The 27,868-nt window shown below is 41.8% G+C and overlaps 1 protein-coding gene across 2 annotated transcripts in view; it reads left to right on the top strand.

The window, feature by feature from the left end:
- Positions 1–27,868, top strand: part of LOC116038603 (neural-cadherin-like) — a 99,029-nt gene that overhangs the window by 46,921 nt on the left and 24,240 nt on the right. For both annotated transcript variants that reach the window (XM_031283125.2, XM_031283124.2), the window contains 17 exons: positions 669–918; positions 3,438–3,580; positions 5,107–5,279; positions 6,997–7,165; positions 8,282–8,452; positions 9,428–9,600; positions 13,444–13,611; positions 16,718–16,967; positions 17,737–17,864; positions 18,251–18,437; positions 20,255–20,398; positions 21,794–22,077; positions 22,434–24,042; positions 24,749–24,842; positions 25,620–25,804; positions 26,695–26,924; positions 27,446–27,723. In XM_031283125.2, coding sequence (XP_031138985.1) covers positions 669–918; positions 3,438–3,580; positions 5,107–5,279; positions 6,997–7,165; positions 8,282–8,452; positions 9,428–9,600; positions 13,444–13,611; positions 16,718–16,967; positions 17,737–17,864; positions 18,251–18,437; positions 20,255–20,398; positions 21,794–22,077; positions 22,434–24,042; positions 24,749–24,842; positions 25,620–25,804; positions 26,695–26,924; positions 27,446–27,723 — 4,636 coding nt within the window. The remainder of the gene's footprint in view (positions 1–668; positions 919–3,437; positions 3,581–5,106; positions 5,280–6,996; positions 7,166–8,281; positions 8,453–9,427; positions 9,601–13,443; positions 13,612–16,717; positions 16,968–17,736; positions 17,865–18,250; positions 18,438–20,254; positions 20,399–21,793; positions 22,078–22,433; positions 24,043–24,748; positions 24,843–25,619; positions 25,805–26,694; positions 26,925–27,445; positions 27,724–27,868) is intronic.

The raw sequence follows: 27,868 nt of genomic DNA, 5'->3' as shown, positions 1-27,868 counted from the left end.
CACGAGTGACAGTGAGGTTTAAGGGAAATGTACTACTTCATTATACACACTATGCAAAGAGTGTATAGTAAATTGAACTATTACAAGACTTTAGGTGACAATGAAACATTGAGATGCACAGGCTGCTAGTGCTGATGCCTGACACAGAGGAAATAAACACATCAAAAGAATATGCGATATGCAAGTGCTATAAGCCAGAGGGGCTGTGTACGAAGCAGTGAGCTTTTGATTGAAAGTTCACTAAACAGCAAACTTAGACTTAAATTAGCTCTGCAACTAAGGGTGTCAATATTTGTGGCTGTAGTCTCACTGCACATTAGAAACAAAACAATGTTTTTTTTCCTGTGTAATTAATTCAGAATAAAATAATTTCAAAACACTGGAAAAAATACAACTCGTTAATTTCATTTGGGGCCTTTTTGCTGTCTTTAAGCCCATTTTTGCAAATGAATGAAGAATAAAGTAATTATTCTGAAGGGGCACAGTGCAGTTTGTGTGCTAGTAATTGTAGCTGTCAGAGCTTATGATCTATTATATGTTTAGTAAGGCCACGAAGAGATAATGATCTACACAGATGTCAACATATTCATCAGCTGATGCCATCTCATCAGCTCATTTCGATTAACTGTAAATTGATGGTCCTTGTGTGATGTCTTCCCTCCCGCCAGTGTTGGCCACGGACTGTGACTCGGGGTTAAACGCTGAGCTCACCTATTACACCCTGAGCTCAGACTTCAGCATTTCACCCCATGGGACCGTTTTCCCTGCGGGCCGGCTGGACTATGAGAGGCCTAACCATCTGTATGAATTTGTGGTGATGGCGACGGACAGCGGGGACGAGCCTCACTCCGGCACTGCCACGGTCCGCGTGAGGATGGCAAACATCAATGATGAGGCCCCTGAATTCTCCCAGCCTGTGTGAGGAGCTTTACCACTTATACTTCCCTGTCCATTCTTTCCATAAACCCCCTCCATCATTTGTCCTGTTCATTTTGGCCAAAGTTATTTGCAGTTTATTCTGCCTTTCTGCCAAACAACATTACAATCATGACCAAGATGTGAACTTCAAGAGAAAGCCGATATTGATGTAATTATCATACACAAAAAGCAACATGCTCAAGGTTCCCTTGCTATGCTGTATGCTTTGGTACTGAAGCCCAAATCGTAAAAGTAAAACATTTGAGTCTTATCTGTTGCCGTGGTTCAGCTGGAGAGATTAAAGTTTGTTACTAAGATGATAAGTTTAAATAATGTCCCTGCTGCCTGCACTGCTTTATGTCTGATCCACCAGCTGATCACACTTCATGCATCATTACAGTTGCATCACAGATATGTAGGTTGTTACATCACATACCTGCCTTTCTTCAGGCTATTTGTCTTAATAATATTTGATGCTGTGAGTCATGCAATGAATAGTGGCCAACTTGGATCAACAGCGCTGTAGTAAAACCACCACCAGTAAGACAAACTCACTATATTTTATTTGTTGTGTTAATCATAGCCAACTGCCATCAACACAATCTGTTACTCACTTCCTTACACTTCTCATTTAACCCACGAGTGCAGTGTGACTTTGTTACTTCCATAGTATGTTCTGGAGGTTTGTAAAAATGTCTCTTGTTCAGTATTTTTAGGAAAATCAAGCATTCACACAGCATTGGCTAGGCTTTAATTTTGGCCGTCTCCAAACGTATGCTGTAAACTGACATTCGGATGCAATCCATTGTGTCCTCGACCGCCTTTTTGGCAAAGCTGTGTGAGTGGGTGGGCAGCAACTGTCAGTGGGGCTCCGCTGCATTTATTTCCCCGAAACGAGTAAGCCGCTTGTCCTGTCAGTCATGTTTCAATGACCTTCACAGAAGACTGTTGCATACCTCTGTAACCCGCTCTTGTTGCATTGTCAGGTGTCAGTCTCGGTGGGTGGCTAGAAACAGAGTCAAACAGGCGGGCAGAGAGGTGGAGATGCAGGCAGACAAACATAAAACTGAGGAGAAAAACACACTGATACATGGTTGCAGGGCAAGCGAGAAGAGAATACCAAAACACGCACAGCGAGTAGACAGGAGACAGCCAGTCAGATATGCAGATAAACAGAGAAGCCTGTCGGCAGTCAGACAAATACTCTTGCCAGACCAGCAGACAGATAGTTAGAAATGCAGGCATTTTGCCAGGTAGTGTGTGTTGGACACTTCTTCATACTGAGAGATAAGCGCTGTGAGGGCAGAAGAGGACAGAGTGGAGAGGTGGTGTGATGGATGCTATGGTGTTTATGAACTGAATCTTCAGGTCAGACTAATTGACATACTCCGACATGTGACATGCGGACAGCCTAATATTGCCTAGCATGACCCCTGAGTTGTCATCTGAGTGAGCTGTAGAGAGCCAACGAAAATGCAAAATAGCCTGACATGCAGGCCTACAGTCGGACAGGCGAGCTTCCTCAGGCCTCGGAGTAAAACTTCACAGTTCAGTGAGATGAAGGGAGATGCTTCAGGAAGAAAAGCCAAGTGAGTGTATACGTCTCATCCCACAGAGCTACGGAGAGGTGGCCTCTGAGCTGGGTGACAGATTACAGGTCACTCATGTTGCCACGGAGACTGCTGCAGCTGGCGGAGATGAATCACCCATCAGCGTTCTTCTGTAAACCATCAATCACCTCTGACTTCTCACTACAGACACTGACACCCTCCCCACAGACACACACACACACACACACACACACACACACACACACACTCTCACACACACACACACACACACACACACACACACACACACACATTAGAAGAGGATACAGCACCAAATCTCACAGGGGATGAGTTCTGCTGACGAGTCAACTCAAACACCGCCCCCTCTTATATTCTGCTCTCCACTCTCTGTGTCTATCAGCCTTCCTATTTCCACCCGCTCCCTTCTCTTCTCTCTCACTCTCACATATCACTTTACCTGTCATTTCAGTGCCAGCCGTCTTTTTTGTCACCTGCTCCTCCCTCCCCTCTCTCGCCTGTGCTCCTTTTTCCATTTCTCTTCACCTCCGCGTCCTCCAAGTCACGCAGTTCATCTCCATCCCATCGTGCTTTGTACCACAGTGGTATATCAGTCTCCTGTGTCTCGCTGGGCATCTCGCTGCCCAGCACCACAGAGCAAGCAAATCACTGTTGACATTTTAAAAGGCACTGGATCAAATGGCCCACAGTGGGCTGGGTATGTGGAAGCACCATTTGTCCAATGACTTCACCATCCCAGTAGACATTATCATTTGTCTCTAGTCTGGCCAGCTAAGAGGACAGGTTAAATCATAGTGACAAGCAAAAGCCACAACAGTAAGTCTAATCAGCCTGCTGATGCTTTGGACTGTGTAGATGGTTTGTATCTCCTGTCAGTGTGTGTTTCTATCATTGACTTGTCACTTCCATGTGTGTATTCCCACACTTTAGATATCGAACGTTTGTTTCCGAGGACGCGGGGCCCAACACCCTCGTCGCCACAGTTCTGGCCAAAGACCCAGATGGCGATGGTATAATCTACTCCATAACAGCAGGAAATGAGGAAGGAAACTTCGTCATTGACAGCCAGAAAGGTGATACTTAATACTTAATTTTCCAGGTCGGGCATCACATTTGCAGGTCTCACTCTAATTGACAAGCTTTCTGTGAAATCACACATTCAATTTTCTCCAATATGTTCCCGTTACAGTGGTGTGCAATGAATGCCCTCTACTTTCAAAGTCAATGCGGAAAGATATTGAAAGTTGATATCACAAGCTGTAATTTCAATATGAGTGCCCATCTTTCGTCTATTGGGGACATAAATATAAACGATGACCTTTGAGAAATTTTCACACAAATTTTTTCTTTTCTTTTTTTTAGAAAGGAAGTTTCTGAGCTTTGTGGCATTGATGACTACACAGTTTATCTTTTTTATTTGTCCTTTGATCCGAAACCAGTGGCAATCACTGTGACATTTGTCACCCAACCCTTTCAATTCAATTTCACAACAACTGCTCTATCATAGCTCACAATCTTCAGGCTGCGCTCTGTCAGCTTCTCTTTCTTTTTTGTCATCTTTTTATATTGCTCCTCTCCACCCTTTCTGTGTATCCTCAGAGCAAGAAAATGCTAGGCCTGGTATCCTTTGGGTGCAGGAAAACCACTACACGGCTTCCCACTTACTGTATCTATGAAGAGCGCTGGCTCATTGAATAGCTGCTGGAGCTCATGTCGCATTTGCAAACAAGGTTGACATTTAAAGCGGGAGAATTACCGTGTACATCCCACACTTCACTTATTTTAATGTAGTGGTGCAGTGCTGTCAACATCACGCTTTGTCATTAAGAGCTAGAGCCCTTTTTGCTCTGTGGGCAGCCAGGATCACAAGTAAATTGGGAGAGAGGAAAGCAAGGCACTCACATCTGTGTGTATCAGCATGCTGTGTTGTCTTTAATCAAGAGCATTGAAAGAGATGAATAGAAACACAACAAGAGAATACACAATCTCCCGACGCTCTCACTTCAATGAGTTTCCCCCACATTACAGGCGGCGTGTTCGTCCTGCAACCTCTGAAGTTTTTGTATTGTGACGAGAAAGATGTTGACTCAGATGCAGCATCTTTTATCCCACCTTTTATCTTGACTGTTACATGAAAGCAGACAAAGGGAGAGGGGGGGGGGAGTAACAGCTAATAGGCATCTGCTGAGCCTGGTTAACTTCTAACCCGAGTCACTCACTACTTTATGTTTTCGCTCAAGTGCGTGAGCTGGATGGGCATCTATAGGCGAGAGCATGCAATTATTAGATTAGAAATATGACAAAATCACCACTGTGAAATTGGTTTCTGGATTTAGTCTGCATATCAGATTTTTACCTTTCTGTGGACTTCTGAGGTGCATTTCCAACACTCGCTATCTCACCCCCGATTTCTAGAGCAACAACATGCAGTATGCGTCTTCTGCTGTGTTTTTATTGATAGCACATCCTTCACCATGCAAGGCCACAGTGGCAATAACATCCTGCTTAATGACTTAAGCTGCTTAAATGGTTGTACTTAATGTGTTAGGAGGGACCATGTTTTATAATGTCTCATTTAATAGGCCTGTGGTCTTTGTAGGGTTGATTCGTCTCCGCTCCACTCCTCTGCCCAAGCTTCAAGGGCTGGAGTACGTCCTGAATGTAACGGCCACGGATGACAATGCATCAGGCGGGCCACACCCTCTCTTCTCCACCGCACGAGTCATCGTTGGAGTTGATGATGTAAACAACAACAAACCTGTATTTGAGGAGGTGAGGATCTTTTTTTTAAGGGAAACTCTGGTACTTTTCGACCTGGGTCTTATTCTCATAAATTGTCAACTCAGGTGTGCAAAGTTAGCATGAGCCAGAGTCACAATGGCCACAATTATGAGAATGGGACAATGGGCTGAAAAAAATAGGGGAATAGTTCAACAGTTTTGGAAATACACGTATTGGCTTTCTTAGCTTTCTTGCTTTCTACTCTCATGTCTGTATGATAAATATGAAACTGCCACCAGCAGCCACTTAGCTTAACTTAGCTTAGCTTAGCTTAGCTTATTTTAGCAGAAAATACTGGAAACAGGAGGAAACCGTTAGCTTGGTTCTGTCTAAAGGTAACAAAATCTGCCCATCAACACCTCTAAATTTCACTTACTAAACCTATCCTTACAAGTGTTATTGTCTGTTCTATTTGTTTGCTGGGACCTGTTGCTAGGCAACCATTGGCCTAGGAAGTGACTGGCGGATTACTTTTGGACAGAGCCAGGCTAGCTGTTTTCAGTCTTTATGCTAAGCAAAGCTAACCTGCTGCTGGCTGCATCTACATATTGTGGTATCAATCATCTTCTAACTCAAAGCAAAGTTGAACAATTCCTCCAACATTTGTGTTGCCTTTGCTGTTGTTGTGGTTGTCAACCTGAACCCTTCTTAATAGCCGACAGTCAGATGTTTTGCCTCAATTCAAAGAATGTTCCTGCACAACATTGTTACATTGTTCTCTCACCTCCCTGTCTGTATCATCCTCTCGGTGCACTTAAGTTATTCTCTGTCTATCACTCCTTCCTCCCTCGCCTCATTCCACTCTCCAGCTTTTATTTTTTGCCCTGGCGTTCTCATTTCCCTGGCCTCCGTCTCTCTCCACTCTGTTTTCCCATGAGTTCTGATTAGCCTGCACACCCGCTCTATCTTCAGGCGCTCCATTGGGATTTCAATTATTTATGAAAAAAACTGCAATATCATCACAATATACTACACCTGTTTAATTAACTTCCTCCGTAATTAGGAATGACTTGAACTTCGGCAGAGGCAGGGCTGGAGCTCCTGAGGTCTTTCGGGTGGGCTTGAAGTCTTGGCAACTTGTGTCTAGATATCAAGTTACGCCCAGGACCATCTGGGCTGGAATGACCTTATGTTTGATATTATGTGATTTTTATGAACAGGGACCTACAGGCCTTACTGTCTGTGCCATCACGTCCCATGAACCCGTGCATCATTCTTCTTTCTATCGCTCGCTCACTTCCTTTGATCCATCTCCCTCCCTCTGTTTCACTCACGCTCCTCCTTGCCTTTTCTTTTTCTTTATTTTTCATGGTCATTCTGTTGAAAGAATAGCTAGCATGTATATGTGATTTCAAAAAAGAAAGACTCCAGAGAGTAGCTCTTTATCTGGGGCATATGTTCATTAGGGGGAATGGACTGAATTCCTGGTTTAGACAAAGCTGTTCACTGCTGGCTCTTCAAGAGAAATCAGCTCAAGTGTTTTTTTATTTTTCATAGATGTGAGCTACTGTATCTATTAACTTCTGTATTGTTTTTCATGCACAGTATCTCCCTATGGGTGCGTAGTGGCCTTCCACTTAATGAGTTTGTTTTCTTTGATCCTTGTACTCTCATTAACGTAACATATTATCACTATCTATTCTCATATGTATGTGAATTGTTTTTTGTATTTGTGTGTTTCTTCTTCTCCCCTCCCTCTCTACTTTAGTGCCAGCAATATCGTGAGCAGGCTTCAGTGCTGGAGAACCAGCCAACGGGGACTTTTGTGTTGCAAGTGCATGCAGTGGATGCAGATGAGGGAGCAAATGGAAAAGTCAAATATGGCTTAATGCACAGAGACAGTGCCATGCCTGCCTTCAGAATTCAGCCAGACACAGGTAGAGCGTTCGTGGATTGCAAGTACGGACTTGAAACCATACAAATATGATATATTCGTAGCAGTGAAAAATGTGCTATTTTGCTATCTAATTTTAGAAAAAAATATTTTCACACTGCCACCCGAGGCAATAATAGTCTGGGCATTTGCGCTGTATGCCGTTAAGTTCAATCGACAGTCAACGCACGTTGAGTCGGAGGTTTTGTAAACAAATAAATAGTTTTTCATGAATAAACACATCTCTTTGGTTCTATCTGATGCTGTTTTAAGTTAAGTAATTGGCGTATAACCTGCAGCGTAAAACCTAAAAGGCGTGAAACTTTTATTTTGGCAAGTAAACTAAATTGTAAATATAATCTCAAATGAAGGTGCACATTTTTACATTATCCCATTTTGAACGATTGAACAACACTAAATCCCCCTCAGCATTTGTATTTGTCTCCTGCTACCTTTTACCTGCATACTCACTAACACAGGCTTTTCTGCTGTTACACCAAAATCTGTGACCTGTCAGAATGTGTGTTCCGTAGCGCCGTCTACCTGCCGTAAATCATTTTGTGACTTTGTGGGAAAAATCGGACCCGGGAAGAGGCATTAATACAAACTATATAAAAATAGCGTTCTTTTCGCTGTTAGTCTCGTTTCCTGTTACAGGTCATTTATGATCATCAGATGGAACATTACACAGTTTCAGAAAAGTAGTCCCTTTAAATAGTGGGGGCTATGGCAGTTCTATTGTTAACCTGGTCAAGCTTGGTGTGATAAAAATTGACTCTACATAATGAAGGGGAAAGACTTGGAGCTGTTGTGGAGTCCTAACACGTGGAGTCAACACGTTGTTCTGTCAGTCATTTTCTTTAAGGCTTCTGCTCTATTTTCTTCATCTCAAGATTTAATTACGAAGTCACTGCACTTGAAAAGGATGCTCGAAATAATGTGTAATTGTTTACTTGTTTTTCTAATTCATGGGTGGATGGTTAGATGGATAGATAGAGAGAAAGATGAATTGATGGATGGATGCATGCATTGATGGGTGAATTGGATAATTGCTGAATGGGTGGATGAATATATCTGTATTCATGTGTGTATGTTTGGGGGTTTTGTTCTGTATTCGCAGGAGTCATTGCGACAGCCAGGCGGTTCGACAGGGAGCGGCAGAGAGAGTACTCAATTACAGTAACGGCCACTGATTGGGCAGAGGAGCCGCTCATCGGCATCTGTCAGCTCACCATCCAAATACTGGACCAGAATGATAATAGCCCCAAGTTTGAGAATTTGCGCTATGAGTGTAAGTCACAAAAAATTATACATGCTGGTACAACTAACAAAATTGTGTATTGTTAAAGCAGAAACATAACTATGACCTTAAAAATGCTGAGATAAAGAGGGTGTTTTTATGCTCCTTTTTTACTTTCATTTAGTAATTTCATTTAACTGGGGATATGATTTAGTGTCTTGATGAAGTAAATAATATTCATTCATTCATTCATTCATTTATTTTTATTTTGAACAAAACTAAAAATACATATACACATACAGTATATACTTATATATATATACACATACACATGCATATACATATACATACAAATACACATATATATATATATATATATATATATATATATATATAAAATAAAAAGTGTGTAGCAACACACCAAAGGAAAAAGAACAATATCCATACAGTGTTTACAAATAATATTAAAAATACTATTACAATTTGTATTTTCAAAAATTTGTCCAAGAAAGGAGCAGGATGAAGCCGAGGCTTGTAATGTTTCCTACCCCTCATTCACTTTAACTCATTTCTTTATATGTCATATATTTTTACAACAGGATAACCAATATACACAACAATACATTTCTAATTTTTCACGTACCAAACCCTTTTGTTTATTTATTTACATTTTAAGTAAGTCAACAACCCATTTCCGTAATCCACCACCATAACAATCTGTACACTAACCCACCTTCACAATCATCTCTCTTCCTCTTCATATCCTTTTAATTAAGTGTTTTTATATAACTTTTTAAACTTTGTTATGTTTTTACAATGTTTAAGCACCTGGTCTAGCCCATTCCACATATCTATATCTATATTGGGTTTTGGAAATACCCTGGTAATAACCTAAATCCTAAGTTTTGCATAATAAGCAATGTCTATTACCACTCATGCTTGACCTTTACCATCAGCCTCATACATTTCTAATCTTTGACCAGCAAACTGAGTGCACTGCACATGCATTATTACTATCCCCTGCAGACTTTCTGAGAGAAGACACTTTGGTCGGTACCAGTTTCCTTCGCGTGGCAGCTCACGATGACGACTTTGGAACTAATGCAGCTATCACTTACTCCATGTCCCTGGAGCAGCCTGAGTACCTGCGGGTTAACCCTGTCACTGGATGGGTCTACGTTAACCAGCCCATATCACAGGTCAGTCAGCAGTTATTAGCAGGCTCTCTGTCAGCCAGCACACACATGCACACACACACACACACACACACACACACACACACACACACACACACACACACACACACACACACACACACACACACACACACACACAGAGTCTGTATTAGCCCATGGGTCTGTGTCAACAAAGTTAATGAATAAGCCACCTCAAAGTGCCTCTGTCACATACATAATCTGGGGTATGTGTACTCCCAGAGGTGCTGCATGTGGAAAGACCACAGAGAAAGAAGATGGAGGGAGACTCATTCAGGCTAAACAAATTATTAAAAATAGATTTTAACAGCTTGGGATTCCTGTGGTTATATTTGATGACTACAGTTCCGTCTATTGCACGTTACTAAACAATAACCCTTAGCAGTAGCTGTCAAAAAAAAATATGCTGTTTTTTTTAAGTGTATGGCACAGGTTTTTAAGAAGCTAAGTATAACAAACCAAGACTCTTTGTCCATCTTAAATACTCTGGCTTTGATAGAAGAGATTCAAGGCTTTTTCATCTCAGTTGATAATCTGAGGCTTTGATAAGGAGACTGACAGCATGCAGCACGTTTAGACGAGCAATGTTTTTGAGGCTATTAACTGAAACACTTTGGAGGCTGAAAGATTATGCATGTGATTTAACTTAAAAAGCATGATCACCTCCACAGTTCTTTTTAAAAAGGTGAATAATTTTAGTCATGTGAATTCTTGTTTCCAATATGAAAGCTAGCTTGGTTTAGCAAGTTGGCCCACTTCAAGTTGGCCTCTGACCGTGTCAGAATGTCAGTGATTGTGACAAAAGTTTTACATTTTTGATTGATGTTTTGTAGATTGTCATGTTTTCTGTAGCCTATCAGCGCTCTTCTTCCTGTTTTCCTCTTTCACTTATTCAAATGTAAGAGTTGTTCTTTGGCTCGATACTTGCTATAGCACTATAGAGCTGTTTATTATTTAACATGCTTTTTAGCGCGGTGGTGGTAGAAGTCTTTGGAAATGATGCCGCTGACTTCATGCAAAATTGAAAGTGTTAAGCCAAGAACCTCAGTTAACCAAGCTGTGTATTTAAAAAAGTGGTTTCAGAAGCTATTTAAATCAACCACCAATGTTTTTTCCCCCTGTAACTAAGATTGTAAAAGCACTTCATTAAATGTTAAATGTCTCAGCTGGTTCGAGACATTGTTCTGTTTTGATTTTGTCATCATGGTTTCTAGGGGTGGGAATCAATCGCCACCTCACGATTCGATTCAATTTCGATTCAGAGGCCAACGATTCGATTCTAAACCGATTATCGATGCATCTCGATGCAACCATTTTTTTAATGTACATTTCCATGTGTGATTTTTAAACATATACATATAAATCTGAGTTTGCTAATCACTTCCTAGACAAAGCAGCCAGAGAAAGCTTAGATTTTGACATATACAGTATTTGTCACACACAAGTTTTAATGAAATGTTTTGTCTACCGAGGTTTTTGTTTTGTAGTCATTCCATGCTTAAGCCTTAAACATGCTTGTGAAAGTCACCTTCTCTCACAGTAATCTTCCATTTTAGAGGCTCAGTCATGTTTAAACAACACGGTCTCACGGCAGTTCGTGTAATTGTCACGTTATTTTTAATCTATTGATACATGGACAACTTTAAAGGTGGGTAATTGGCTTCTTAGAACATGAAATGAGGTGGTCAGATGTAATGTGATAAAGTAGATGAACAGCCTATATGTGTTTTGCCTAATTATTTTATGTATGTCTTAGATCATCTTGTGTATATACTATATAAATATATATATATATATATACAAAATTAAAAAAAAAATTCTGCACTCTTGCATAAACTCTAAGTTGTTGTCCATTATCCCATCCTCTTTCAGTCACTCTGTTTTCTGATTTATACTTGTCTGGAGACAGTAACTTTTAAATAAAAATCAACACATTAAAAAATCGATTATTAACTTATCAGAATCGAGCATCGAATCTTTTTAGAGAGAATCGCGATGCATCTAAGAATCAATCATTTTTCCCAGCCCTAATGGTTTCTGATAAGTGAATAAGTATTAAGGCCAAATATTCGCACCAAACTTCACAGTACAGTGTGCAGCACAGTTCCCAATTCACTTCAGTGAAATATAAAGGAGCATTGAACAACAGGGGATATTCCTAGGTCCTAAGACAGTACAGCCAGAGCCAGCCTCAATGTACTGTACAGTAAAGCTCTGCAGATAATTAAGTGGAATTAAGTGGAGAAGATGGCAAAGGTTGCTGTGACCGTGTCCAGACTATTGTATGGATATTTTCTGGTTCAGATCTGACACTATTACTGCAAATTAAATTTGAAACCTTGGTTGGATGTTACCACAAAGTCAGTGATTCATTTTTTGTAAAAGCAGCAGCTGCTGGGTCCACATTAACAATCACAGATTACAATCTTTGTTCTCTGGTATCAAGCTTTGGAAAAAAGTTGTACTTGTTCGCAAATACTAATTGGATTGTCCCCGAAATAGAAAATGGAATTTCTATAGTTAAGTGAAATTTCTTTTTATGTGCAGCACAATAGAGTCACTATGCCACGTTTTGCATTGATAGAAAAATGTTAAATGTTAAAATGTTACATCTTAACAGTTGAATTATTATTTGAGCAGTTTTTTTATTAACAAAATGGTATAACTATGACTCGCATTATCTTTTATGTAAGTGGTTAGAATGAAATGTCCTCGTGTGGGCAAAAAAAGAGGCCCTTTAGAGAATTAGAGTTTTTTTTCTCTCACTCTGGTAGAAGTGTATTGTTGATGTTACACATTGTGTAATTTAGATAAACAGAATAAAATACTCTAATGACCTCTTAAGTGAAATTTCAGCTTCCCCTGCTGTGTCCACTCTGATGAAATACAGTTAGTCAGATTTACCCTTTATTTCCTAGTGGTTCAAATTATAGCTATCTACAAAAGTAGAGGAGCTTTTGTGCTGCATTTTATAAATTAATACATTTTTGTAAGGCTCATACTGCTGCCTCTGTTGTTCCTAACCTAATTAAGTGATTTCTTCAATGGAGTTCATGCAACAAGTTTAGGTAAAGGCAGGAACTTGAAGTCATTACTGCCCATCAGCAGCTATCACGATATCAACTTATGCACTAAACACATCGCGAAAGGCTGTGATATATTGTGAAAGACACTTAGCTATTTTTTGAGTTAGTTAAAGGAGTGTATCAGTAGAAAACTAGACTTTTGAAATGTTGGTTTAATGGTGCTTTTTATGTTCAATTCAATGTTCAATAAAATGTTTTTTTTTTTTATTCAACAAGCAATTTTCGGTATTTTAGCAGAGTTCTGAAAGCAGCAGTAAGGCAGAACTGAGTACACTTTATTATTTGTTTGTTTATCGCAAATAACAATGTTATCGCATATTGCATATTTTCCTCATATTGTGCAGCCCTAATCTTTAGTGGTTATTGCTGCTATCTGCTGTCACTGGCCAGTTTCAATGGGCCCACTGCCGCAGAGCAAGCTGAAGACACAGCCATGCTACTCAGATTATAGCAAGAGGATTTAAGAGCTATTGGATTGTATTACTTTTATTTATAGTTATTACATTATTCCACTATATACTGTATATTTTACACATCTGGTGTGTTGTCATAGGAGATGAGTTTGTGTTTTGGCAGGGTCAGTCAGTTGGAGCTGCGTATCATTTGTCAAAAATTCATCAAAAAGTTCATCAAATAGTTGCTTAGCAATTTTCTGTTAATCGACTACTTCTTAATCAGCTAATTGTTCATCGTTTCAGCTCTAAATGCCATGAGGATAATTTTAGTGACTGAACTGTTACAGAGAACCTATATCACACGGGACATCATAGCTACCGACGGGGGAAACCAAAACACTTCTGTGGAGCTGGCAGTCACCATCACCAACGTGAAGAACCAGCCTCCACAGTGGGAGAAGGACAGCTACAGTGTCGTCATCCCTGAAAACACCGCCAGGGACACACCGATAGTGGTACGTGTACCAACACAATCGGAGAAACATTGTTTATTTTAGCACATACTGTAGGTTGTTAAGCTGGTTCCTCTGTCTCTTGCCATTTTGAGTTGCTATAATTGAATCAGCTGAATGTTTATTTGCTTACTCCGCTGGATAAATGTCTTTGAAGGTTTGTCAGTGTGCTGAAAATCTATAAACGTGTTTTTGTTTGATGCTGTAGGAGAAAGCTGACATTATATCGCATGTGCAAAGCAAGTTTTATGACTTCAGGCTTATTAAATCCATTTAAAACTTCTCCTTTGATGTGAGAAATATATAGCTGTCAATCTGGAGAACACACCAATCCCTTTTCTTTTACCAAGGTCTCACAAGGGGATCACTTTGACATAAGAGGTTATTTCAGGGCTCTCATCCTACTCTATTTCCTACTCAGATAATCAATCAACACAATAATTGTGATTCATATTTGACATAACCAGGGTTCGAATTACGTGGGAGCCAGTGGGAGCTGAGCTCCCATAGAGAGAGGATGAGCTCCCATGAAAGCAGTAAAATCATACACCTGTGGGGGTCTCTAAAAATCATCAGCACCATTATTTAAATCACAAATAAAGCACTTTTCCCAAACACACGGAGCTCTGAAGCAGACCTGTGCGTCGCTTAGTGTCCACTCTCGCTGTAAAAATAGAAACGAGCAGCGCGCCTTCCGTGGTCTGTGCAGCTACAGGTTTATAATGGACGCGCTCTGCTGTCGACTTGCTGCGGCAGATGTGTCACGTTTGTGCTCCGTGTAATTCTGCCGTAGATTTGGTTTTCCACCTCCGACGTAGAGCAGCGTTCAGCCACTTCCCTAAACTTTGTCTCATTCAGAGACCAGAGACCCAAACGGGGCTCGAGTCTGTCAGGAGGTCTGAGATCTACCGTATCAGCAGAGCAATCACAAAATGCACAGCAGACTATGGTGCAGGTAGATTATTTTCTGAAATATAGTGACTTTATTCTCGTAATAGCCTATTATCACTTTATTTTTCTCAAAATATCACGACTCCTCCAAACCTCAGAGAGCACAGATGGGATATATTTTGAATGTGCACAAAGTTTTGAACATGAGCAGTAACGCATCTGAAATACTACAGTCCAAGGGTTTATTAATCCATTAAAATGAATTCATGTATCATTGAGGTGAATAATTGTCATATGCACATTTAAGGAGGTTACTTCCTCAACAAAAGACGCAAAAGAGGAAGGAAGAGTAAATTATAGGCTACATGTGTGCTGACTCAGATATAATTAGAAAAGACGATCTACAGGAAAAGAAATAGCAATACAGAATACCTGAGAGCCATATTGTAATATATTCCATTATGTTTTTATATTTGGAATGTAATCTATGTTTCCCTTTACATAAAGATAGTTCCAGCATACATTGATTCAGAAAAAGGTAAATAGGTGCATAAAAATGTACCAGAATGCAGGAAATTAAGTGTTTAATGCTCAAAATTTGCTGCTCATAGACTACTTTTTTTTTTTTTTTTTTTTTTTTTTAAAAGAGACCCCCACAAAGATGAAATCATAATTCGAACCCTTGGACATAACCTATGCTTCTTTCAGAATACAAACCACAAATACAGTCTGACCTTGTTCTAAATCATAATTGTCACATGTTAACAAATGTTGCCTAGTCTATGTCCTTCGCATTCCACTTCCAGGATTGCTCCGGTGCTGCAGGAAATTCTGCCGGATGTACGTATTTTCCGTTTCCTCCCGCTTTCTTAGGTTTGGAATTTTAAATTCGGTGGATTTATGAGGACTATTGTTGACTGTTCCTCAGATCTCTGCAGGGTAAATTGGGACAGCTAGCTAGACCATCTGTCCAATCTGAGCTTTCTCTCGCAAGACTATTTTGCAGCGGCTCTGTGTGGAGTTTAGCACCGCCCATGACGATTCTGATTGGTTTAAAGAAATGCCATTAAACCAGAGCATGTTTTCCTCCCATCCGCTAAAGCTATGTGGAGTAGCCAGACTCTCCTTCAACGCGCTTTGGAGGAGGGTCTGGCAAAGTGAGACTAAATGTTACCTGACCTACCTCAAAGAGAATCCTTGTTAAGTGGATACTTCAACATTTTAGGAAATACACTTATTTGCTCTTGTGTCAAGACTTGGATGAGAGGACTGATACCACTCACATGTCTGGGCATTAATAATGGAACTTTAGCCTGCAGCCGGTTAGCTGCTAAAATACGCACCAGCAGCTCTAGGGCTCTCACATTAGTATATTGTGTCTAGTTTGATTTGCCAGACTAACTGTTTTCAGTCTTTATGCTAAGCTAAGCTAATCGCCGCCCCGCTTTAGCTCCATACTTAGCCACACAGACATAAGCGTGGCATCATCAAATTCTCGGCAAGAAAGCGAACAAGCACATTTTCCAAAATGTGAAACAATTCCTTTAAACCCAGAATAAAACCTTTTTAGTGGGTTAGCAGCTCAAAGCAGTTGAGAATTAAACACGAAGCTAAAGCCAAGAGACGATTAGCATGGCTAGCATAAAGACTGGAAGCAGTGGGAAACAGCTAGCCTGGCTGTGTTCAAAAAAACATACACCTACTTGCTAAAGCTAAGTGAAGCTACTAATTAACACGTTATGTTCCCTTTGCTTCTGTGCTGTAGCGGTAACTATTTCTTGTCGTAACTGTGAGATTACTAGGCAACAACTTGAGTCTCCATAGATGGTAGGCAGATTTTTTTGTTACATTTGGACAGAGCCAGGCTAGCTGTTTTTCCTGTGCTTTCAGTCTTTATGTTAAGCTAGGCCAACTACTGTATCTCCTGCTATCTCATGGAGTGGTATCATTCTTCTCATCTCACTTATAGCAAGAAATCAAGTAAGCGCATTTCCCCAAAAATGTTGAACTGATCCTTTAAAGCTGATGTTTAGAGTTGACCGGGGTGTGAATGTCCATCTATGACATAATCTGAGTTGAGTCAGTCAACCACACAGGCTTAATCTAGGAAACACCATTTGCTCAGCTCAGGGTTGTTTTCTGCTTTCTACACAAACTTTAATTAAGATCCAGGCTTTCAGCCAGGCAAAATTATAATCCAACTTCTCTTCCTATTCAGACAATTAAGGCGACCTCTCAGCTGGGTGACCCGAGGGTGACCTATAACCTGGAGGATGGGATGGTCCCCGAAACCAACATGCCAGTTCGTTTCTACCTCTCCCCCAACCGAGAAGACGGCTCTGCGTCCATTCTGGTGTCCGAGCCGCTGGACTACGAGACCACACCCATCTTCTCTCTCCGGGTTCGAGCACAGAACGTGGCCGCGGTGCCTCTTGCAGCTTTCACTACAGTTTATGTCAATATTACAGGTGGGATTTGTACTTTTCTCACTTCGTTCTCACCTTTCTCTTTGATATTAAAGTGAGATCAGTCAGACTTTGTTGTTTCATTAGCAGGTTTTATAAATATTCTTCAACTGTATGTTTAGATTTAAGTGTCTTTTACAACTTTCATTTAGTATTTAATTAAGTGTAGCGTGTGATATTTAACCGCTGCGTAGAGATGTCAATACTTAACAAAAAAAATATATATAATATGCTGTATATAACTACCAGATGTATTTATATTTGTCTGAGGTTTGACAAACATGCAGCCAAAGGATGATTTGATTATGTTTTAGCTGTTAAGTATAATGTGGAGTTTCTCTGCGTGGGAAGAAGTCCAACATCCACAATGGTCAAGTCGGCAGCTGCAATAAACAGTGTTGCACTCGTGTGTTTTTTTTTCTTTTCTTCAGGGAATCAAATCTCTAAATCTTTAATGCGTGTGGCCGGTTAGCACAGTTGTTAGAGCAGGCACACATATATTGAGGTTAATTCCTCGACGCAGAAGGTCCAGGGTTCGAGTATGACCTGTGACGGTTTCCTGCATGTCTTCCCCCTCTCTCTTCCCCTTTCATGTCTGAGCTGTCCTATCATTAAAGGCGGAAATGCCCATAAAAATAATCTTTAAAAAAAAATCTTTAATGTGTGCAGTTACAGAAGCCACAGCTTTGGATGCTAGAGAATGTATTACTTAATTACTATCTGTAAACAAACACATTATCAATTTGCTATTAAACCTCTCTTCTCTCCTAAGATGTGAATGACAACGTTCCGTTTTTCACCTCTTCCATCTATGAGGCCTCAGTAACAGAAGGGGCCCAGATAGGGACTTTGGTTCTCCAAGTGTCTGCCCATGACAAAGACCTGGGTCTTAATGGAGAGGTTTGTGCTTATCTATTTGTGTTCATGTTGTGCAATTAAGAGATTTTCAACCACCTGTAGACTGTTTTACCTTGCTTAACAATCCTTGTTATGCTAGAAGGAGTATTCTGTAGCATCACACCAAAATCCCTCTAGTGCGGAAGCTTTTGTTACACAGTTGTCGTGGTGGTATTGGGAACTGTGCCCTCGCAGGTGAGTGACTGACAGTGACAGTATCGGTTGGATAGAGTATCGATCTAATTTTGCTTGAGATGAGAAGACAGACTCTAGGAATATGATAGAGACCTGACATTTTCAGCTACAAAGCCTTTAATTTCTGCTATTTCTGCAGGTTATTGCTTGAAAGAATACTGTGGCTTAATTTTCAAATTCCCTGTGCTCTACAGATCACTTACTCTCTGCTGAGTGACAGCAGTGGCGACCATCATCTGTTCCGCATAGACCCAAAACTCGGGATCATCTTCACAGAAGCTGTGTTTGATCGTGAGGCCCGTAGCTCCTATTTGCTGGAAGTTCAGTCAGAAGATGGCCAGGAATCAGCGCGACCTGGCAAGAACAAACAGCCCAACACAGGTTAGAAATTGTGATGATTTTAATGATGACATTAGACGTTTTCATCGAGCAAAAAACTGCTCGTGAGTTTATATTTTGCTTCATAAAAGAATAGTTTAACGTTTTGGGAAATACATATTTATAGAAGAAGATTTACATCTCACATTTCTGTATGGTTAGCTTAGCTTAGCACAAAGACAGGAATCATGTGAAAACAGCTAGTCTGGCTCTGTCAGAAGGTAGAAAAATCACCTCCAAAGCTCACAAATTGACATGTTATATTTTGTTTGTTCAATCCATACACAAACCTGTCACTATGCCTGGCCAGAAAATAGTCCAGAACATAACCGTAGCTTAGCATTAGCTTTGCTACTAGTTTAGCCTAGCATTAGTTAGCCTGCTGGCTGTAGCTTCATATTTACTGTACGGACATCAGAATGGTATCAATCTTTATAAGAAAGTGAATAAACATATTTCCAAAAAATTTCTAATTATTCCAGAAACGGTGATTTATATGCAAATAATATGTTAGTAGTTACTTCAGTTTTAGTGTATCCCAACTCTTTTTAGTCACACAAGTTGTTGGTTTTCTAAGAATCTATGTGAGTTGGCAGAGTTAACTTTGAAGTGACCTCAGGCCTGGTGCAATGTCCCATTCATAAAAAGCAGTATTGTTCTTTCCCTACAAGCCTACAGGGTAATACTGAAAACTATGAGGAGTCCGTCCTCCGTGCACTGTGTTTTAAACAGACTGCATTGACATGACAATACATTCATTTACACCTTGGGATTTGAAAACTGAATCTTAATTTGATTTAGTCCATTGCCATGACCAAACAACCTCACTTTCTTCCGTGTGAAAAAAGTTCCGAGATTTCTTGGCGCTCTTTTTTTGTTTTTTGTTGTTGTTTTTAATTTTCTTTGCTCAATATTTAACCAGCGTGGCCTGTGTTTTATTATTATTTTTTTACCGTGTTCTCTTCGTGACATTTTGGCAGTTGTAAAACCTTAGCCTGTATCTAGAGTGACGTAATATGACATTTTATTCAGAAGTGGGGCTTTTGCAAATGTTTGCGAAGGGGTATTAGGGGTAAAGGGTGATGTTTTGAAGCAGTAAAGCCTTCCCACCAGAGTTGCCAGGGCTGCTTAGCATTTGCAGTGAGCCTTAGCTGCGTCTTGGGCGATGAATCTTCGACATCCAGAAGGGCTCATCTCCTTTGCAAACATTACCTGTCTCGCTGCGTCACTTCTGGGATACACCATGAGTAGGAGGGAAATGTAAAATCAAGCTGAGAAAATAAAGCTACCTTCAACAACCATCATCTCTTACTGCAGCAGCTGCAAATTAACATGTCACCCATGTGTTCTGTGAGCAGATAATTTACTCTTTCTAACTAAAGAAATAAACAGCGTAATGAGGAGGGCAATAAGACTTGTCATCTTATAAATATTTAACCTTCCCAGTAGAGAGGTTCTTTATCTACTCTCTGCAACAAAAGCAGCTTGTTGAAGATGTTTTGGCCCCATCACTGTTATTCTTTCTGTTTAAAACTGTTACCCCTGTAAAAACAATAAACTCTTGACAAAATGAATAATTTATGGAATTTACGCCACATATTTAGGAGTAATGTTTTTCTGATTTCCGTGTCAATGAGGCACATTGCGTTCGGTTAAGTGCCTCTTCCCCACTAAACAGTGACAATGAATTGTAGAATCAATAAACAGATGGAGGGAGAGTGTGTGTGTGTGTGTGTGTGTGTGTGTGAGATTGTGTGTGTGTGCGTGCGTGCGTGCGTGCATGCGCCTTTTAATCTTCTGCCATTCTGTCATTCTTGCAGACACAGCGTATGTGAGGGTTTTCATCAGCGACGTCAACGACAACAAACCAGCCTTTGCTCAGCGACTGTATGAAGTGGGTGTCGACGAGAATGCAGATGTGGGCCTGGCTGTTGTCACTGTTGGTGCTAATGACGAGGATGAAGGTATGCTTGACGAGGCAGCAGGCTGAGGGAGGTCCGAAGGAGATTTTACAGATTCCAATTACGATAACTAAAGGTTAAAGAAGCAAGCCAACCAGAACTTATACAAAAGTTTTTTTTGTGAAACACTCTGCACTTTCTTTATTTTTCTCTCTCTTGAAAAAAAACAGTCAGTTTTCCAGTGCTGAGTTATGTGCCAAGTATGCACCATTTTCCAAAATGGCCTGCATTTGTACCAGAATGCACAGTGACCCTGTAGGTCTTTCCCAATCTGACCTGAGCTCTGCTGAAATCACGCTGCTGAAATCATGTGGTGTGCTAGATTAAGCAGTAGTCATTTGAGTGCTTGGTAATGCACTGTTACACATATGTTCCAAAAAGAGTGACACGCTCCCACACAGTAGGTGGGTGGGATTTAACCAATAAAGCAGTTGCTTATCCTCCATACAGCAGTAGCCTAAGATCCCTTTATCAGACATGTTTAGGTCCGTTAATCAAGTATTTATGGCGAGCGGGGGTGTAGCTTAGGCTGGGCTACAGCACTAATGATGAATAGCTGTGGAATAACACCAACCCCCGACATTAAAGTTGCAATATTGTTGCACTTGCGTCTGAGAGGCTCCGCTCAATCTGTCTTGTTTAAAAACCAACACCCTGGGCTCGACTGCTGTAAGCCTGCCAGATCCCTGTGGGAGGCAGGGAGAACTTTGTCAGCTGGGGTTGTGTTAATAGTGCAGATTAGTGTATTTACATGGGATTGCAGCTACTTTAACCCAACAGGATGATTGAAAACGAAGACTGTTCATTCCAGGAGATTATCTTATCTATTCCAATGTTAAACCTGGCAGACTGGATGGTCTCCATGGAGACACACTAGATACGTTCATATATTGACTTCTTCTTTACTAAACTACATCCCCCCACCCTCTGTCGGGCCTCCAAACCATTCCCTAGAGGGCACTATCAAAGTGCATAACTGTATTCTGCTTTTTACTCTCAGGCTCCCTTTTACTTTTTTCGGCACTCTTTTTTAAATTAGTATCTGATTGAAGCCGAGGAGACGAGGAACAAAGTTTCCATTTAATTAAGTAATCAAAACAAGAAAGGAATACATGAAAATCTACTAATGCTCAGGTCTCGGAGGAAATGAGGTGTAATACTCTTGTGGTTTCGCCGTTGGGTTATTGCTAGAATGATAGTGCTTCTGCTTAAAGTAAGAAAAGGCACAATGTTAATTATTTAGCAGCAACCTGCTGTAAAGTCTACTACCTTCTTAAAATGTTGCTACATGTATATTTCACCTTCAGATTACTTTAGCTTATTTTAAAACAGTTTATATGCAGAATCGGGACAGTGATTTCGCATTCCCAATCATGCATTTTGTAATTCCCGCCACAGGAGCCAATGCCAAGTTGCGCTACCAGATTACCTCTGGCAACAAAGGTGGTGTTTTTGACATTGAGCCAGAGGTGGGGACCATCTTTATTGCACAGCCACTGGACTACGAACAGCAGAAGAGGTACAAGCTACTGGTCCTCGCCTCCGACGGGAAGTGGGAAGACTACGCGGCCGTGGTGGTGACTGTGGTTAATAAGAACGACGAGGCGCCAGTGTTCTCCATGAATGAGTACTATGGATCTGTCACAGAGGAGCTTGATGGGTCCCCTGTGTTTGTACTACAGGTGAGAGGCTGAGATGAGGTTTTACACTGTTATCCTTAGATCTGTAATTATCTTGACAACCGGTCTTATTTCAGTGTACCTCATTCCACTAAGTTAGAAAATGAAAAGTGTATCTAGGGTGGGCAAATTCAGCAGTAAGGCTGTCAGACCCACTCTGAGGAAATGCCTGATCAAAGCCTTTTGCTTTGATTTAGGTGGTCAGGAAAAAATGCAAACACTTAAATTAGCTGTCTAAAAAATCCAAAAGCAAAGAAGACCTGGGTGACGGCTGAAAAGAGATAAGAGGAAGCAGTAATTTGCGTTTGACTGGATGAATGAATATCCATTTTCTTAAGAAGTTGTCTTTATCTCTGCAGGTGACAGCTACTGACCCAGACAAAGATGCAGACCAGGGCGCCATACGTTATTACATTCATGGCCAAGGGGCAGAGTCACACTTCATGATCAACGACATCACAGGGGAGATGTATGCCCAGCGCACCGTAGACCGAGAGGAGCGTGCCGTCTGGCGCTTTGTTGTCATGGCAACGGACGAAGAGGGCGAGGGACTTACCGGCTTTACAGATGTTATTATCAACGTGTGGGACATCAATGACAATGCCCCAGCCTTCACGTGTGCGCCTGATAATTGCCACAGCAGCGTGGCGGAGAACTCCCCTCCTGGAACGTTTGTTGTGGAAATGACAGCGGTAGACCGCGACGATGCCGCCGTAGGCCAGAACGCAATTCTCACGTACCGGATTAGTGAGAATGTGCAAAGTGCAAACAATTCTGACCTTTTTACTATTGATTCCAGCACCGGCACTATATCTGTGGCAGCAGAGGGTCTGGACCGAGAGTTTGCTGACAGCCACCGGCTGGTAGTGGAGGCCCGGGACGGCGGGGGTATGACAGGTACAGCTACAGCCACCATAGTGGTAACAGACATCAATGACCATGTGCCAAAGTTTAAAGAGGACCGTTGTGGCTCTCGTGTCCCTGAGAGCACTAATGAAGATGCTCCTATCCTGGAGCTGAGCGCTGTGGACCCTGACGCTGGCATGTATGGACAGCTGGCGTTCAGTGTCATGGCAGGAGACGCGGAGCAACGATTCTATATGGTCAGCCACAGACTGGAGCAGACGGGCACTCTGAGACTGAAGAAGAAGCTGGACTTTGAGAAGGCAGGGGAGCAGCGGTTTAACCTTACCATCAAGGTGGAGGACTCTGACTTCTCCAGCGTCATCCACTGTCAGGTTCTAGTGGAGGATGAGAATGACAATACTCCCATGTTCACTCCGAGCTCCCACCTGCTCTCACCTTTGCCCGAAGACGTAACTGTTGGAACCAGCATCATTCAGGTCGCAGCCACTGACTCCGACTCAGGCCTGAATGGGGACATTTTGTACAGCATTCTCCCTCAGTCTGACCCATATGGACATTTTACAGTCAGCCGAGCCGGTTTGGTCACAGTTGCCAGGCCATTGGATAGGGAAACAGTGGCGGGTTATGAGCTGGTTGTCATGGCAACAGACAGGGGTACCCCGGCACTGACTGGCAGTGTCACGGTCCACTTGCCACTGCTAGACATGAATGACAACGGGCCTGAGCTGGAGACAGCCTACACTCCTGTGCTGTGGGAGAACAGTCCAGCACCTCAAGTGGTCTGGCTCAACAGGAGCTCAACTCTGCTTCATGTTGTGGACAGAGACTCCCCAGAGCACGGGCCTCCTTTCTTTCTCTCCCTGCCCTCACTTTACTCTATCGACTTCCACCTGCAGGATTACGGGAACGGCTCGGCCACGCTCACTGCCCTGCGCAGATTCGACAGGGAAAGGCAGAGCGAGTTCCACTTGCCGGTGATTATGATTGACAGCGGTGATCCACCAATGACGGCCACAAACACGCTCACCATCACCATTGGCGACCAGAATGATAACGCCCATCAGGCAGGAGAGAAAGATGTCTATGTGCACAGCCGCAAGGGTGAGTTGCTCGCTTTCCCTCATTGCATTCTCTTGGCTCTTGCTTTCGCTGCAGAGCTTTTCACTGCAGGCAGAGCTTGAGTAATGAGGGGAAACTGACGCTAAAGCTGAAGGGTTTTCGGTCCCATACCTGCTCGCTGTAGTCTGGAATTCATAATTGCACTCTTACTTTTACATTTTCACAGTGGTTTGTCATGGTAATATCGATGTCAAATCCTTTCTCAAGCCCTTAACACATCCAAATCCTCTACCTAAAGCTCATCTGAGAATCACATTCTTCTTTTTTTGTAGTTTACCCTACAGTTAAGTTGGTTAGGTATGTTGGCTTGTTAGTGTTTTGATCACACAAACTGGCAGTTTTGGTAATTGTGGAAAACAGGAATGCCGTGACTCATCCAGGCTGCCATTGTTTACCCAGCTGCAGTACTTTGGCACTGCAGGTCGATAATAACATAATCCATACTGAGATAGCCCTGCTTCCTTAAGCTCCACGCTCTCTGAAGTGGAGCACTGAGAGCCTATTCATTCCAGCAGTGGGGCTCCACAGTTATGAGCATAATAAGTAGAACAGAACACAAGAATGCAAGATAAGGAGAAGAGAGGGACGAAAAGATAAGTGTTGGCATCAGCAGATTCTGTCCAGACGAAATCAATGTGCCTGTGTGTGTGTGTGTGTGTGTGTGTGTGTGTGTGTTTACCGTGAACAGGAAGGATGGCAAATGCGGCACTGGGGAAGGTATATGCCCCAGATCCTGATGACTGGGACAACAAGACCTACACTCTGGAGACAAGCGCAGCCAAGTAAGAGCTCTCTGTTAAATGCATAGAATTTTTTCTGAAAACATGCTGCTCTCCAAATGTGCAGCACAAGTACAAGTGCTAAAGCAATACAGTACCAGCAGAACTGCCAGCAGTGTGGAATTTGAAAAATAAAGAGGATGTGGACTCAGCGTTGAGGCTGTATTCCTCTAACAAGGCCTCTTTCAGTGATATCACTCGGCGGGAAACATGCCTAACAGGTACTGCTCCTAATCTTGGATCCAATTCCCCAGCTTCTAATGTAAGCTACACTTTCCAAAAGGACTTTAATAATAGCAGTCAACAGTGATTGCCATTCTGGAAAATCCGATTCAAACTAACTAAGTTCACCTGTATGATGTCCCCTCGATGAAACAGCTTGTACAAGCACCATGACTCCATCAGGGACGTTGTGCAGCTGTTCAGAATTCACACCCTCAAGATCAGATTAGAAATACCAATTGCATATTTGTTTTATTCATATAGCAAATTCTGACAGTTACCATGACAACTACGAAGCTCTTTTGGAGCTGAATAATTCTGTTTTTTTTCCATCTTCTTCTTCTTCTTCTTGGTATTTTCTCTTTTTCTTTCTTTGTTGTTGTTTTTCTCAAAATGAATTTGCATTAACTTCCTGCTGGAGTAAACCCAGGTGTACCACTGACCAATTCTCTACTTCTCTGCCTGCCATATTTTTCCTCTGAACAATAGCTCAGAAACAAAAGAAGCCACTTGTCTTTTGTCTTTTCTCCTACTGAACAGCTCCTCTGCTTTTCTCAGATACTTCAGTCTGAACCAGAGCTCAGGAGTGCTGACCGTCCGACAGAACACTCCAGCAGGCAGCTACTGGTTGAGGGTCGGGGTGTCTGATGGCGTGTGGCCTGATGTGTTCTCGGGGGTCAGAGTTCATGTCAGGCAGCTGGAGGAAAAGGCCATCCTGTCGTCCGCCTCGCTGCGTTTGACCGGTAACATTAGCAGAAACACTGACTCACCTGATGGCATAAACACTGTTCATTTGGAATCATGACTTGATACATGACCCCCAAAACCAATCAAGACAATATTGAGTGAACTGTTTTTTTTCCATTAGATTCCTTGTCTCACTCATCCTCCACAAAAAAAGAAAACTTGCTGTTCAGTTCCTTTCTGAAGTTGGTGTTGAAAGAGACAGCATCTGCCAAATGCATAAATAAATTGGTACTTTTCATTGACTGATTATCGGGTTGTCAATCCAGTTAACACTGAAATAATAGGCTGTCAGATGAAATTTTTACACTTGCATTATTTAACATTTCTAAGCACTGTGAAACAACATTTCACACTGCTTGGTGGTGATAGTTTCCTTCTTCCTCTTTACTCTTGAACACTGAAGTTTATGTTAGAGTGTTCATTTTTCTGTCAGTCTTTCAGAGTGAATCGGAGTTATAAAGGTCAATCTGGAAGTGTCAGGTAAAGTCCTTGACATTTAAAAAGCCATTCGGCGAGCAGAGTCGAAGGCTATTACGGACGCCTCTGACTCCAAGTCATTATCATTTTTGGAGATTAAAGATGACTGCCCACATACGCCAGATATTATTGGAAGGTGGCACCGCAAATGTGATTGATTTTCCGGTCATTAAAATATTTTGTACTAGGCAGCTCTTCAAGACCCTAACTTTATTTCAGTGAAGAAATAAACGATTTCTTCTTGACCGCATCACAACTCGTTCACCTTATAGATGAGTCAGTGAGGAAGTGGATCAATAGGGAGATGTTAGGCTACCTCTTGTGCTAATGGAATCAGGAACTCAGTAGACTTTGATAAACTCTGTAGTTGTCATTGACGAGTTAGTAGCTCTCTCTTTGTCTCCTGAAGGCATAACGGCGAGAGATTTTATCGACACTCACGTCGAGGAAAAGAGTGGGCTGGAGACGTTCTGGGACTTCCTGTCTGAAACCCTGTCTGTCAGACCGGGGAGCATCAACATTTTCAGCATAGCAGACAGGGAGGAGAAAACCGTGGACATCCATTTCTATGTGCTAACTGATAATGGCTACCTGCGCCCAGAGAAACTGCACGCTGTCCTCACCGCACATAAAAAGAAGGTATATATACCAACGTGTCTGATAGATAGAGATCAATGCTCATATATCAAGTGGTACACTTGGGAGCTTGAGGGGAAGAGATAACGGGGCTTTTTATCTGCCCTTTTATTTTCACACCAACTTTCTGTCTGTTTACTGCCTGGCCCTGTCATGTCTCTTTGTCTCTCCCATTAATTTCTTCTCTCTGTCTCCTTTCATTTTTTAATCGCTTTTCATTTTTTTTATTTCCTCACACTTTCTTTCTTCCATGTTTTGATTGTGCATCATTTGAATTCCTCTGTCATTCCTAATTATATCTCTTGCTCCTTTAAAAACAACCAGTTATAGAAAATTGAAAGCATTTATGTAGATAAGGCTCTGCTTTCCTCTTTTGCATTGCTTTTGAAGTCTTTTATCCCTCAGAATGTTTATCACTGCATACCAAACACCACCCACATTGGAGATTTTCACTGACAATTATTGTAATTCCCATTTTTGTCTCCCGCATATCTTCCCTTCTTCCCTTCTCTGACTCCCCACAGCTGCAGTCACTGCTGCGTGTGAATGTGAGCCAGGTGCAGGTAGACGAGTGCGTGCGCACAGACTGCAAGGCGTCCGGCGGCTGCTCCACGCAATTAAGCATCAGTGACTCGCCCACCCTGGTAGACTCAGGAGCTTTATCCCTGGTCTCAGTGAAGGTGATGACCTCAGCTGTGTGTGGCTGCGCTGCCAGGGAAATGACCCACCAACCCTGCTCCTCCTACCCCAGTAACCCCTGCCTTAATGGGGGAACCTGTGTCGACACCCAGAGTGGATACAGGTGAGAGGCATGTCTGCAGTTGGAAGAATCTCCTAAAAGATAGGAAACAGAAATAGAATGTTCTGCAGTCCTCTCTCTAGTCCTGTTAGACTTACTGTAAGAGTGACATCTTGGAAAATGAGCTGAGAATTACTAACAGTGCCCC

This window comes from Sander lucioperca, chromosome 7, assembly GCF_008315115.2.
Source record: "Sander lucioperca isolate FBNREF2018 chromosome 7, SLUC_FBN_1.2, whole genome shotgun sequence".
Classification (NCBI taxonomy): domain Eukaryota; kingdom Metazoa; phylum Chordata; class Actinopteri; order Perciformes; family Percidae; genus Sander; species Sander lucioperca.
This window is presented reverse-complemented; position numbering and strand designations above follow the sequence as displayed.